A 14,803-nucleotide genomic window follows, 5' to 3' on the forward strand; every position below is an offset into this window, starting at 1 on the left:
TAACTAGAGGTTGTACACAACCTCAATTTGGGTAAACCCAAGATCACTGGGTCATCTTAAAAGGTAGAGTCTCTCAGAACAGTTCTTAAAGATATAGCCAGTGTTTTCAGCAAAGTTGAGCTGACTGTCCAGGAATGACACACGGAATTTAAAATTTGCCACAGTTTCAACAGGTTGGCCATCAAGTGAAACTAGAATCACTTTCAAATCTTGTTTATGCCATTTAATTAGCTTTACTTCCTTAAGAAAATATAAAGGTATGTTCTTTTGTGAGGGAATTTATCGTTTCCTGTCCCAGTAACGCCAGAATTAATAATAAATAATAAAGACTTTGTGGTATTCTGATTTAATAATGAAAATAGTTGAGTTGTGTCACCACCCTCACGCCACTAGAGGCAGTAGCAGGACCGAAAAGATGCGACCAAGATGCAGATTTAGAAGTACACAGAAAGCTACAGAATTTGTTAAAAACTGTGAGCTGCGCTGAAGTAAATAAGAGAGAGAAGTTCAAAAACATACCGAGAGTGAAAATCCTTCCTAAAGGTGAAGATATATGACAGACTTTAAAAGAAAATAAAAACGGGAGACCGCGAATAATATAGGAAATAGCGCCCCCTTCACTTCCGGAGAGCAATTGTCCCATTTCCAAATAAGGTATGAGACTGACAGTGGTCCGTCCCCGCCCCTTTATGTTTGCTACAGCGAGGGATACTTGCATCAATACTTTGCTTGCCAACCGCCGTAAAAGACGAAGAAATACCCAGCAGAGTCGAGGTAAGTGTTACCGCTCCGTTGTCCTCCGTGTCTCTAATGACTATCTTAGTTTCTTCTAAAATGACAAACATGGACGACCACCTCGGCCTGAAATGCCCTTCTCTGATAGGGTGGGCTGGGAGTCCCGCTGACCGTGGCCTGTTTTATTTTTAAGGGGCTGATCAGCAAAGTTCTTAATCGTACGTAAAATTAAATGGTTAATCAGAAATTTAAGACTTTATTGTGAAACGTTGCTGCTTATAGAGGGCTGTAAAATGAGGCTGTTTTATTGATCTATCTTTAGTAACGAGAAAAAATATTGAATAAAGTGCCAGAAGCACACGACTTCCTTACTTCACATCTTGTGTGATCAACCATGACTGCTGCAAGTCAGCTGCAAGTGATCTGTTTGTGTGGCGTGTGCAATAACGAACTGTTATAATATAGAATAAGAATTTAATTTAACTTTTAAAGCTCTGCAGGATTTGATTTTACCTCAAGAGGAACAAACAGCTGCAAACAAGTTTATCTGATTATTGAAATAAGAAGAAAGTGCAAGACTTCTCTCAGACATTGGGGGTTAATCAGAAATTGTTGTGGGATGGTCAGAATGTGGCTGGTCATTTCATTACTCTCGTGTTTCTTTATACCTTATTTAAAGGAAGGATATTATTGCAGAAGAAATGGTAAATCTCCACCTTCACTTAGCTTTAACAAAGCTCAAAGTTGTTTTGGGACCCCCACTCTTTGCCCTTCTGCTTGAGGTCGGTGAAAATAAAGTTGCAAATTTCGTAATTGATAGTTGTTTTGGCTCCACTAAATAGTGTCACTTAATCAAATGATGAACCACATTCTTCTTTATTGAGAGCATTTTAAATCCACTAGGAATTGCAAAGTTGTATGTCGTCATGTATAATGCTCTACAAGTCGTCCTGTGTCTGAGTGACTGCAAATTAGATCCAAAAGCTGAAGTCTGAATCAAACATCTTTTCATATATTATCAACACTGTACTGTATATGGTCCCTGTCAAAGTGAGTGAAGGAGTGAACAATTCAAAGCCGGATGTTGACTGGTATTGGTTTCTCTTACAGACTGACTGACGTCCTGAAGATGGAGGATCGGGATCCAAAGGACAGAGCAGAACCTCCAGGATCCAGCTGTCAGTCTGCGAGGAGTGACCGGTCCAAAGACAGACCTCCACTATTCAGTAATAAGCCTGTGCCCTCAGGCACAAAGTAAGAAAACCAGTTTCTAACTGATTCCTGTCATTCCACATAGATATATCTAGTATTAACTGGTCTGTTTATCTAGTCAGCATCAACCAGATGACATCTTCAGTGTCATGTTCTCTACTTCCAGCTTGATAAATCCAGCAGTTCTCTGTCAAAGTGAGTGAAGGAGTGAACAATTCAAAGCCGGACGTTGACTGGTATTGGTTTCTGTTACAGACTGACTGACGTCCTGAAGATGGAGGATTGGGATCCAAAGGACAGAGCAGAACCTCCAGGATCCAGCTGTCAGTCTGCGAGGAGTGACCGGTCCAGAGACAGTCCTCCACTATTCAGTAATGCGCCTGTGCCCTCAGACCCAAAGTAAGAAAACCAGTTTCTAACTGATTCCTGTCATTCCACATAGATATATCTAGTATTAACTGGTCTGTTTATCTAGTCAGCATCAACCAGATGACATCTTCAGTGTCATGTTCTCTACTTCCAGCTTGATAAATCCAGCAGTTCATATGTGAAACTAGATGGAGAGTTAGTGTATCGTGACTCGTCAGAATGGTTCCTTTCATCAGTTGAACTGGGCTGGAGAAACAGCCGTCACTACAGCTTGTCTTTTTGAATACATTGATGCTGCAGGTGCAGTCACTACAGCGCTTTACCATGTTGCTCTCAAACCAAAACCCATGCAATACCTGCTCAGTCTGCTGCTCAGTGGTGTCTCTTCTTTTACTATCCATGAACTCAGATTTACTTCCAACTTAAAATAGACCTAAATGTCACCTTGCCTCTGATTTTTAGTTTTTTTTTCCCCCTGTGAAGTTGGACATTTTCATCCTTTTCTGATAAACTATTCCTCTGCAAATGATTGAGATTGACTAATTTGGGTCAACTTTGTGGTCATCTGTCTTCTGAACATCAGCTTTACTTTGACGTCTTGCTCTGATGCAAAACTACATTTTAACTCAGATCGGATGTCATCAATGTGACTATTGCTGCGATTCCAATAACCATAAAATTGCACAAACTGAAATTCTGAAAATAAATCAGCCTGACAGGAACAAGAAAATTTTGAAAAAAAGAAGTTTCTGCACTAGGACGAGGTGGTTTTTGAGCCGCACTGAAATACGTTTTTCAAAGACTTGTGACATGAACAAGCTTATTCATGCGTTATTTAATTTTCTTATTTAATGGAAACACAGCACATCCTGGGCTTTTTAGTATTTGTAGTGGATACTACAGAAGTGCTTCGTAGATTATTTCAAAGAAATACGATCTCAGCAGCTGTATTACCTGCGTATCTTCCGCTTCTCTATCCACCCTCATATTGTGGGTCAAATTGCTGTAAAATCTCAGCCATTAATGCTAAGAATGCCTTTAAATGTTTTAAATAACAGTGCAACACCTGAATAAAATGTTATTTATAGTTTTATTTATTAAATGATTGAGATTGGCTCATTTGGGTCAACTTTGTGGTCATCGGTACCAATTCTAAACTCAAATCTCTTCTGTAAATTCACCAATAAAGAAGACAAACATCAATAATAATAGACTGTTAGAGTAGTTATTTAAATAGTCCAAACTGTTGGATTTTTAATGCGATGAGGTAGAGAAAAGCCGACTTTTAACATAATTTTTTGCTTGTATGCAGACAAATCAGATGGGCTGAATAGAACTTGATGTCGGTAACACAGGAACCCAGAAAGAGGCGAGACGAGCAGAACCAGATCGAAATTAGAACCAAGTCCGTGAAATGAACCAGACCGCTTTTTTAAAAAAAAAGCAGACACTGGGCACAATAAAGACGGACTGCAACTGAAGACTCCAACTGCAAATCATATATCAAGACAGTGTAGTTGGTTAAAAACCACAAAATGAAAACAGAACCAAAGTCCAAAAGATCATCATGAAATGAGATTCAGTCGATCCAACTTTAAACAACAAATAAGATGTGAACTTTAAAGAAGTTGTTACTGCTACCAACATGTTCAAATAATCGCTTCATAAAGTGCTTGGATAAATGCAAACTGCGGCTAAGTCCTGTTGATTTGCGTTCCGCCATTAAAGAAGGATCCAGCTTTCGACACTGGAGTTAGATTTGAATCAGTCTTCTGCTCTGATTCAGACAGAGAAAGGATTATTGTCCCAGAAGAGATTTCAGATGGAAAAAGACGCCAAAAAGATCAATCATGACACCAAAGATAATACAATGAAATGCTTTCAAACCAGACATCATCAAAGTTGTGAGGTTCTGCTCTGACCCAGATTCTGGCCCTTTGTTTGTGGTGAACCTTTATGAACATCTTCAGCTTCAGTAGGACAGTTCCACCATGTTGTTGGTGAACTATTTCACTGATGAAAAAATGTCTTCACAGAAGGAGGAAGAGGAGCAGCACTGCTGTGGAGGAGCAGCCGTCCTGCTGTGCTTTGTGTCGAAAGGTTCCGATGGATCCAGTCTCCACCAGCTGCGGACACTGGTTCTGCAGACAGTGCATTGGGCCTTACTGGGACCAGTCTGCTCCATCAGGACCCTTCTCCTGCCCCCAGTGTTGGAAACAACCCAAAGTAGGAGCTGGACCCCTGAAAGCCAATCAGAGCATCTGTGCACCAGGTGAGACTAAACATCCGTTATCAGAGCTTCCTTCTGCCGTGTCTGTTGAACCAGTCGGGGATATAATCCTGCAGCCATGTCTCAGGAAAACATTATCATTGGTGCATTCCCATGCACTGCATGGGAATGCACTTCTCCAGGGCATGAACAATAGATGTGTTCATTTCATATGGAAACATTTTACTCAAGAATGCAGGACCGACGTTTGTCAGCTATCCATGTTTGTCATCCTTTCAAACTGCCTCAAACTGGTTCCTGCACCGCACATAGCTCTCCTGACCTCCTCCTAACCCAGTGCATCAAACAGCAGGTTCTGATTATAAAAATTAGTGGACGTTTCATATACTATCTTCAAACATTTATAAAGCAAACATGGTCAATTTAAATTCTAAAACATCTGTTACACTCAATATTTTCTGATTAGTTTTCTACTTCTTTGGCTGTAATGAACTAAGAGATTTTTCAGAGGAATATATGACTTATACACTCTTAAGAATGTGATCTACTATAAAAGCTACACTACATGGGCTAATTTTAATCAAATTGTGATCATTATATCTAAAAAACATTTTCTACTCCTTAAAGTTATGTATTGATTAAATCATGAATCTATCCTAAATTGAGGCCTACTCAAAGCAACCATGATCCGTCTAATGTTTTAACATGCTCTACAGTCGAACATTATTAAAGCGAGCATAATTAAACTAATATTTCCAACAAAACCCAGACATTATCATCAATCGATGAAATGCCTCCGAACTGAACTTGAAAAAATGGACGTTATGCTGGTGTCACTTGCCTTCCATCAACAACTCATAGGAGGAAGTAAGAGCGTTGTGAAACTGTCGTGGAAAAAAAATACTATTTCCAAGTCCGTCACTCAAATCAGGTTTATTCATATCTTGTGCACAATACAGAGAAGCTTGTAGGACAATCAGTAATGAAGCGGGTCTGGATGAAAAGCTCTGCCAGGCAGAGACAACACATGAGTTTTATACAAAGGGATGAAGGATCCTAAGCATGGGAAACAGACTGGTTCCCATGCAGCTTTGAAAAACAACGTCCAACCTTGAACATGTAACCAAAATAGTTTAACTTGGTGGGAGTATACTGGAACTTAGAATAAACATATAGCAATACAACTAGCAGGTGTGACCTTACTTTAATTTTTCCACTACAGAAGCATAATCACCTGGCCGGAACACGGTGTGCTAAAACATAGCTTAACGAAGCCTCAAGGTAGGTAATTTTCTTTGGGGAATTTTAATAATCAAGGTACTCAAATTATTCAAGGAATCGTTACAGCCCTGGATGGAAGAGATGGTTTCTCTCTCTTCTTTGCTCCTGCTCTGCAACCATGAGCTCCTTTTCAACTTCTCTTACATTTGTGGCTTCAGTTGTGATATTATTGCAGCTTTTGCAATTTTGACCAGCTGCTCCCTGTTGTAAGCCAATTTGTTGCTGTGGTTATGAATGATAAAAATAAAAAATAAAATGTTAAGGGATGAACGTTTTAAAAAAGAAAAATCTGAATGAAGTAACAGAACTACTCCAACAGTGGCTCAAATCTAGAATACGGCAACAGAAAATGATAACATCCCCTAATGTTCAAAGTGGATTTGTTCCAACTTAATCATACAAAATCATGTTTTATTTTTTTTTGTCTGCTTTTTTTATTTTTTATTTTTTTACATCAGTTCCCTTTTCTTTTTTGTTTCAGCAAATGTTGGTTTGCAGGTTTTAAACAAACATAAGATGAGTCTGAGGAAGAGATGTAAATATGTGACTGACGGAAGTGATGAAATGGGAAGTAAAACCCCCCTCAACAGCATCTACATTGAAGTCTATATCACAGAGGGGCAGAGTGAAGAGGTTAATACCCAACATGAGGTGATGCAGCTGGAGGCAGTTTCCAAGAGCCAGAAGCGCCATGACGTTCCAATCAAGTGCCATGACATCTTTAAAGCTTTACCTGGCCAACATGGAGCCATCAGAGTGGTTCTGACCATCGGTGTCGCTGGGGTTGGAAAAACTTTCTCAGTGCAGAAGTTCACTCTGGACTGGGTAGAGGGCTTGGAGAACCAAGATGTCAATATGGTGGTTCTGCTTTCATTCAGGGAGCTGAACCTGATCAAAGATGTGCAGCACAGTCTTCTCACGCTGCTCCACGTTTTCCATCCAAAACTCCAGAAGCTCCCAGCAGAAAAGTTGGCCAGCTGGAAAACTCTCTTCATCTTCGATGGCCTGGACGAAAGCAGACTTTCGCTGGACTTCAACGACAGTCAGTTGGTTTCTGACGTCACACAGAAGTCACCAGTCAATGTTCTGCTGATAAACCTCATCAAGGGAAACCTGCTTCCCTCGGCTCTCATCTGGATAACTTCCAGGCCTGTAGTGGCAAATCACATCCCTCCTTCATGCGTTTCCAGGGTAACAGAAGTACGAGGCTTCACCGATGCCCAGAAGGAGGAGTACTTCAGGAAGAGGTTCAGCGATGAACAGCTGTCCAGCAGAATCATCTCCCATATAAAGACCTCCAAGAGCCTCTACATTATGTGTGTAATCCCAGTGTTCTGCCGGATCACTGCTACGGTTCTGAAGGACATGTTGAGCACAGAACAGAGAGGAGAGCTGCCCAAGACCATGACTGACATGTACTCACACTTCCTGCTGGTCCAGACAAAGAGGAAGAAGAGCAAGTACCATAAAGGACATGACCCAAGTCCACATGAGCTGATGGAGGCTGAAAAGGAAGTTCTTTTGAAGCTGGGAAGGCTGGCATTTGAACAGCTAGAGAAAGGAAACATCATGTTCTATGAAGAAGACCTGGAGCAATGTGGTCTGGATGTCACAGAGGCCTTGGTGTACTCAGGAGTTTGTACAGAGATCTTCAAAAAAGAGAGTGTGATCCTCGAGAAATCAGTCTACTGCTTTGTTCATCTGAGCATTCAGGAGTTTCTGGCTGCAGTCTACATGTTCCACTGTTTCACCAGCAGGAACATAGAAGTGATGGAGATATTCCTGGGACAAAAATACAGTGAAACGTCTCTGGATGAGTTCATGAAAAAAGTCGTAATGAAATCCCTCGGCAGTAAAAATGGTCACTTGGACCTGTTTGTTCGCTTCCTTCATGGCCTCTCTGTGGAGTCCAACCAGAGACTCTTAGGAGGCCTGCTGGGTCAGACAGAGAGCAGTCCAGAAACCATCCAGATAGTCATCAAGAACCTGAAGGAGATGAACACCGATGATATATCTCCTGACAGAAGCATCAACATCTTCCACTGTCTGATGGAGATGAATGACCTCTCATTTTATCTGGAGATTCAGCAGCTCCTGAATTCAGGGAAGGAGCTCTCAGTGGTCCAGTGCTCTGCTCTATCCTACATGCTGCAAATGTCAGACGAAGTTCTGGATGAGTTGGACCTGGAAAAGTACAACACATCAGAGAAGGGACGACTGAGACTGGTTCCAGCTGTGAGGAATTGCAGAAAGGCTCGGTGAGTCCAGATGTCTTCATTGTGTGAATGCTGATTCAGCATTGTTGTTCTCCGGTTTTTTCTTCATTCTTCAAGTTGCTTCTGGGCGTTTTTTTGACTTTTAGCTACTTTAGTCATACTTTGGTCTATTTCAGTCATTGAAACATCTGAATGTTATGCTTAGTTAGGACAACACTACTACAGCTTTTGGTATTTAGAAAGCTTGATCTCTGTTTTCTATGAAAGCTCCAATCAATCATAGACACATTTTGAACATCTCTTCACTCACTGGGGCTCTACTCCATTATTCACCTTTTACATTGTTTTTTAATTGTTTTTATGAAATCACTCTATAGAGGAATGATCAGTCAACATCACACTACATAATCAAACACTGTATTGGGCATGTTGCCTGCAGAAAGAAAGAAGAATATATTATTCTAACTATTTACAGTTAGGCTAATAAAATCAAAGCTTTGCAGCTTATTGAGTGCAGAGTACTTATCCTGATGTCTTAATTTACCACCTGCCTTGATGGCTGAATAGGTTTTCGCCTCTGGTTTTCAAATGTGGATTTTTTTTTGTAATGTGACCAAACACTGCTGAGGAGACTCTTTGAAAACTAGCTCCTATTTTTTATCTTGAGCAGTTTCTTCTTCGTTCTATCGTCACTAGTAGTTTCTTTCAATCGGCCCAGTCATTCTCTTCACCGGGTGCTCCAGATATTTTGAGGCTCGGATTGCTGCAGCTCCATCAGATGCCGCAGAGAAAGCTGAAACCGTTCCGTCACAGACTGATAGAAAATCTTCAACATCTGACTGAGGGTCCTGATTGCCTTAGGAAGGAGAGGTTGCTGACTGCTAAGTGTCAGGAGCTTATATGGATGTTGGAGGGGTTAATCCAGTTGGAGATGCATTCACCAGATCCTAACATGGACATCTAAATGTATTATTGTTAGTGTGAGATTATTTTAATTTGCAAATAAAAACATTTATTGCACAGATTAATTATCCCGGTTTCCAGAGTCACCCATTGGCTATTGGAGTCTTGATCCTAAAGATGCTGAAGTTTATGTAGAAAATGGAGGAATAGAAAATATGTTTTGCTCCTTGGTTGGTTTTTGATAATCAACCATCACGCCAACCTTTGGAATATTAGCTTCATTGATTTAATCTGTTCCTCCATGTTTTAAAGTCATCTTGACGAAGACCGCCCGTGTAGGCAGAGCTCAGCATGAAGAAACTGGGAGTTTTGTAGGAAAGAGGACTTCTGCTAAAACATTCGGTGTTCTGAGAACATGAAGCATAAGCTGTTTTAACCTGAACCACGATTAGAACCCGAAGCATAACCAGGACTAAAAGCATGACCCAAACCTTCAGTGTTGTTCTTAGAGCATAAAGCCTGAGCTGTGGTTAAATGTTAAATGGATCTTTGTGCAGAATCTGTAGATTCTCTACTGTAGAATCGGGAGCAGAACAATAACTTTAATCATGAATTGCAGAGATACTCAGTGAATTGATGCGAAGATCAAATGTTTATCAGATGTTGTCATCCCTGTTATATCTTTGTTAGTCTGATTTAATGAGAAATCATTTCATTTTTTTCTCTAATCACAGACTTGTTGCCTGCAGTCTCTCAGAGACGGAGTGCGAAGTTGTGGTCGCGGCTCTGAATTCCAATCCCTCCCACCTGACTGAACTAGAGATACGCGAGATTGACGGACTTAAAGACGCTGGAATGCGGCATCTGTGTGAGATCCTGGAGAGTCCAGTCAGTAAAGTGGAGATTCTCAGGTTTGTTTTCTCTGTTAATTAAAATGATTTAATGATTCTTTGAAACCTATTTTTGATTTTATTCTGTGTTCTTTAAAAACAACATTTTCTCCCAAATGTCAGAATATCATTTCTGAAGGCTTTTGCACTGTAACTTTTGATTGTCTGTTTTAATACTGAGATAATTATTATTTTTTTTATTATTCATTGAACTTGAATCGTTCATTACTAAATTGATAGCAATAAAAGGTTTCTTTGTTATAATGTTATCTTGAATGTTTCTGGTGTGTCTTGCATTTCATTTAGCTCTTACAACTTAGCTTGGTGAAAGCCTGAATAAATACTTATATCAGATTACAGTTCGAACTGTAATCAGATTACATAACAGGTCTAATGTAACACTTTGGTTATTAAAGTTAACTTTACTTTCAGCATAAAACCATTTCAGCCCAGACTGAAATATTCTAATATCATCATAATAATATAAACTCTTATGTTTGAACAGTTTTATTGGACAAAATATTAGATTCCAGTTTTATTTTTTCAAATTTTACATTGAGTCAAATTCATTTTGCACAATTTTATTTGTTTACATTTCAGTTTGAACCTGCACCACGTTTTATTTTATTTTTTTATTCAGATTGAGCAACTGCAGCTTGACGGAGCTCAGCTGGGCTTCTCTGGCCTCGGCTCTGAAGTCCAACCCCTCCCACCTGACAGAACTGGCTCTGAGCAACAACATCCTGAAAGATGCTGGCATAAAGGACCTCTGCGATTTTCTGCGGAGCACCTGCTGCAAAGTACAAAAGCTGATGTAAGAAACTATGCTACTATTTCTGATGTGACACTTGTATCGATGCTTTGCGCCTCCATCTTAAAGTGGTAGAGGGAAAATAGACAATTAGGACGCCTTCCGTAGCCACACTGCTGTGGTAGAACAGTTTTGTTAACTAAATGAAAGACTAGTTGTCATAGTGTTGACAATTAGGAGCAAAGCACTGCATCCCTTTTTCTTTTACATATTATTTGAGATTTAATGTGTTATATTGATGACTTGACATCTAAAATCAATGGTGGTCCTTGCAGCTTTTTGCCCTGCAGAAGGGCGATGGGGGAGGGATCTTGTCGTCACGCTGCTAGGGGTCCAAACTCCAGTTTTTAGTTTATGTTTTCATCTTTAGTCAATTTAATAGGCGAACTCTCACTTTGCCCAGCCATTCATTAGTTTTTGTGTCCATGTGCACAACCAGATATTGCACCTTCGTCATACATACATACATACACATACTGTATGACGGCTATGCTGCCACGATGAGCTCCACCAGACATTTGTTGCGACTTAAAACCTTTATCTTGAAACTTAAAAATAGTAAATGGTGGTTCTTTACAAATGACAACACACATTACCTTCTATTGGTATTTCTCAGAAATGATCAGCTGTACTTTTTCCAAAAGGTCATGGAAGATCTGGGGCTCCAAACAAGCTTTATTTGGCTTCACTTGAGGAACAAATTGTAAGGATTGCGGACTTCTGCTATAGAAGAGTGTCAACACCAAATTGTTGAAGGTCCATCTTTCATGATCCCACCAAAACTGTAATGATATTTCTGGTTGGTCAGGCTTTGTGCCACTTTAAATGATGCCTCTGTTGATTTTATTTTATTTTATTTATCTTTGTTGAAGTTGCTTCCTGCTGGAAAATTCTGGGAAAGGTCACTGTTACTTTTGTTGAACCGCTGCTCCATAGCAAGGCTTTTGCCACAGATTACACACACTTGGTATTTGTGGGAAACAGTCAATTTCGCGCTCCACCTTGCGGGGCAAATCAGATATTAATGTTTTATATCGTGCTATTTATTTGTTCATACTTCAACTTTAAACTGCATCCTTTTGGCCGTAGCTCACATGTTTTATTCTTTATTCAGATTGGAGGAGTGTAGTTCGTCAGAGATCAGTTGTGCTTCTCTGGCCTTGGCTTTGGAGGCCAACCCTTTCCATCTGACAGAACTGGACCTGAGTGGAAACGACCTGGAAGTTGCCGGAACGAAGGAGATCTGTGGTTTTCTACGAACCCCTTCCTGCAAAATAAAGAGATTGGGGTACAAGATTAGTTGCTTCATATCTTTTTTGTAAACAGTTTGACATAATTTGGTAGAAAAACTCACCACAGTTTAGAAAAAGTCCATTTCAGCTCCTGGAATCTGTCTGACTTGAACAAATATATAAATCGCTGATTGATGCTTCAGCGCTTTTTTAAGAATCTGGAATGATCTCACCGATTAAAGTACTCATAGTGGATGGAACTGACAGAGAAGAAGTCAGCAGGTCTTTATTGAAGCAGCAGCATGTTGTCAATATTAAGCAGATCTCTTTATCTGGTTCAGTTGTACTGGTTTAATCTGAATCCTGTTGGCTTCAGCTCACACGTTTCATTCTTCATTCAGATTGACCGACTGCAGCTTGACAGAAACCAGCTGCGCTTGTCTGGCCTCGGCGCTGAAGTCCAACCCCTCCCATCTGACAAAACTGGGACTGAGCAGCAACAAAGACCTGAAAGACGGTGGAGTAAAGGAGATGTGTGGTTTTCTTCAGACCACTGACTGCAAAATACAGAGTCTGAGGTACAAGCTTAGTTCTGTTCATTTTTCCTCCAAAATACCTCCTGACCTGTTTGATTTCTGTGAAACTGAAATAATTTAGCAGCAGAAGCTGAGCTTGTGTTGATGGAGCTGACAGAGTTTAAGAGCTGAAGTCAGCTGGTCTTTATTGAAGCGGCTGCATGTTGTCATTTATATCAGTGAGAGTTCTTCAACTGGTTCTGTTGGACCGTTTTAACATGCATGCCGTTGGCTCCAGCTCACATCTTTTACTCTTTATTTAGCTTGGTGTGGTGCGGTTTGTCAGAGACCAGCGTTGATTATCTGGTCGCAGCTCTGAAGTCCAACCCCTCTCGTCTGATTTACCTGGACCTACGAGGAAACGGCCTGAAGGACTCGGCTATTCAGCAGCTGAAGGCTCTTGTAAGGACTGTGAGGTGAGTAGATTCTGCAAGTGAGTCCAGCTGCTGTCAGCAGTGCTTTAATTATACCCTGTGAGAAGCAGGGGGAAGTTCCAGTGTTATCAGTAAAGCTGCAGCTTCTCAGTGGGAGGAGGACGGTCTTGGCTAGATTACCAAGTGATCCAGAAGCTTGTTGTGTTTCCTGTGTTTGTGTTGAGGGGGGAAATGATTGTTGATCAGGAAACAAAGCTGCCAGCCGTCCAACATGTCTAGAAACAAACTGTGGGCGCATCAGAGCTGATGTCAGAGGAAGCAGACCTCTAAAAGTGTGTAGATGTGTGAGCTTGGGGTTCAGTGCGTTCGCTCCGACACTTTAACATGAGAGCTGAAAGCAGCTCTGAACAGAACTGAAATCCTTGCTGCTGTTTTTACAGGATGTGATGCGTTACCGACTCCTGGAAGAGTCGGTAACGCAGCGAGAGAAGCTGGAAACACTCACTGATCTTCACCCTTCTCCTTTCTGCAGGGCGAGATCTTAGTGAAGGAGGAGCTGAGCTGTGTCCTGATGATCCTGAGTGGCTGAAGCTGCAGCAGTTTGAGTTTAAAGAAACATTGTCACGATGAAGAACTTTGAGTTGAAAGATTTTGACTTTTTGTCTGATATATATATTTTTTTCTCTACGGATAAATGAAGATTAAAATTAAACTCAACTCCATTTTGGCTTCGTGGAGTTTTTTTGATCTGAACTTGAGTCGACCGGAAAGTCAGTCTTGTTCTCACTGGTGGTGTTTTCACCCTGTAACAGAAATATGAAGTAAAGCTCAATTCAACATTTTTCAGGCTGCATGTTTGCCTCATTCTGATGCCATCTTAGATGTTTTCTGGAGATGTTTGGGTGGTTCTGGTTTTTCTATCTTCTGCTGCAAACAACTCAATAAGTATGATGGTTTCTACAGTTCGAATATGATTTTTTTATTTTATTTTTTGTGTGATTTTAGCTCAGATGGTTTTATTTCCCTCTATGGAACATGGGAAAATTTGTTTCTTTTGCGTTCCCTCGCAATACTTTTGTGTTACCTCACAATATGCTTACTGCAACATTTGCTGAGCTGTTTTGTATACAGTCACAAATATCAATTTCAAATTTATGCACATTTAAATAGCCTCAGTGTTTAGTCTTCTCTCCTTGGTACAACTTACTGAAAATCGATTTATTCACTATAAGTTTATGTCTGTTTGTGTAAGGCTGAGACGAAACTGCACATGAAAACATCCCTTTAAGCCATTCAGAGTACCAACACTAAAGAGACACAATCAAAACTATCAGATGACTTATTACCTCGTGATAATAACTCAGAAAAAGTCCAAATAGTTTGGATGTATTTTTTTCTTCTTTCCTGCTTATGGAAAGTTTCTGTTTATGTCACAGGTTTGTGGCTCCTTTCTATCCTAAAGAAAAAAAAACTTCAGATATTTCATAACGAGATATTAGCACGTGGAAAACCCTTATGAAGACCTTATATAATATCAGAAAGTACATTGGCTGCCATAAGAGGCTTACGGTATTCAATTATGCCACATGAACTAATCAGTAAATTATTGCGAGGGAACGCAAAAGAAAACAAAACTCTGCATGTCCCCTAGAAGGCTCTGTAATTTCCTTCTTCCTGATTGTAAAACCTAAAATTTAATCAACGCAAAATTTCATCCGCTCCAGTATCTCCTTTGGTGAGCACTGGAAACACTTTCTGAAGCAGCTCTGAGGCTGGTAGGTCGTGTTTGGAGGGTTTTTCCTCTGTTCTTCCTGCAGAACAGCTCCGGTTCTGTTGGATGTCCAGTTGCTGAAAACGGCTCACCATGCAGCCTTGTTCTAAGTTCAGAACAGAAATCGTCCTGCAGCTTCTCATGAAGTTCTCTAAGGATGTTGGCAAAAGAAAAAAAAGATTTTCTACGAACATGTTTGAACAC

General features: G+C 40.3%; 1 protein-coding gene across 1 annotated transcript; it reads left to right on the forward strand.

Moving 5' to 3' along the window:
* The first annotated feature begins 668 nt into the window (after positions 1 to 668).
* LOC102237552 (NLR family CARD domain-containing protein 3-like) lies at positions 669 to 13,669 on the forward strand. The gene is made up of 11 exons (XM_023329894.1): positions 669 to 774; positions 1,846 to 1,989; positions 2,203 to 2,346; positions 4,353 to 4,588; positions 6,309 to 8,085; positions 9,681 to 9,857; positions 10,477 to 10,650; positions 11,762 to 11,935; positions 12,281 to 12,457; positions 12,718 to 12,870; positions 13,361 to 13,669. Exons 2-11 carry the CDS (start codon positions 1,865 to 1,867, stop codon positions 13,371 to 13,373), a joined length of 3,150 nt encoding a protein of 1,049 aa, XP_023185662.1. The 5' UTR covers positions 669 to 774; positions 1,846 to 1,864; the 3' UTR covers positions 13,374 to 13,669.
* Positions 13,670 to 14,803: the final 1,134 nt, after the last annotated feature.

This window comes from Xiphophorus maculatus, chromosome 24 (assembly GCF_002775205.1).
Source record: "Xiphophorus maculatus strain JP 163 A chromosome 24, X_maculatus-5.0-male, whole genome shotgun sequence".
NCBI classification, from domain to species: Eukaryota; Metazoa; Chordata; class Actinopteri; order Cyprinodontiformes; family Poeciliidae; genus Xiphophorus; species Xiphophorus maculatus.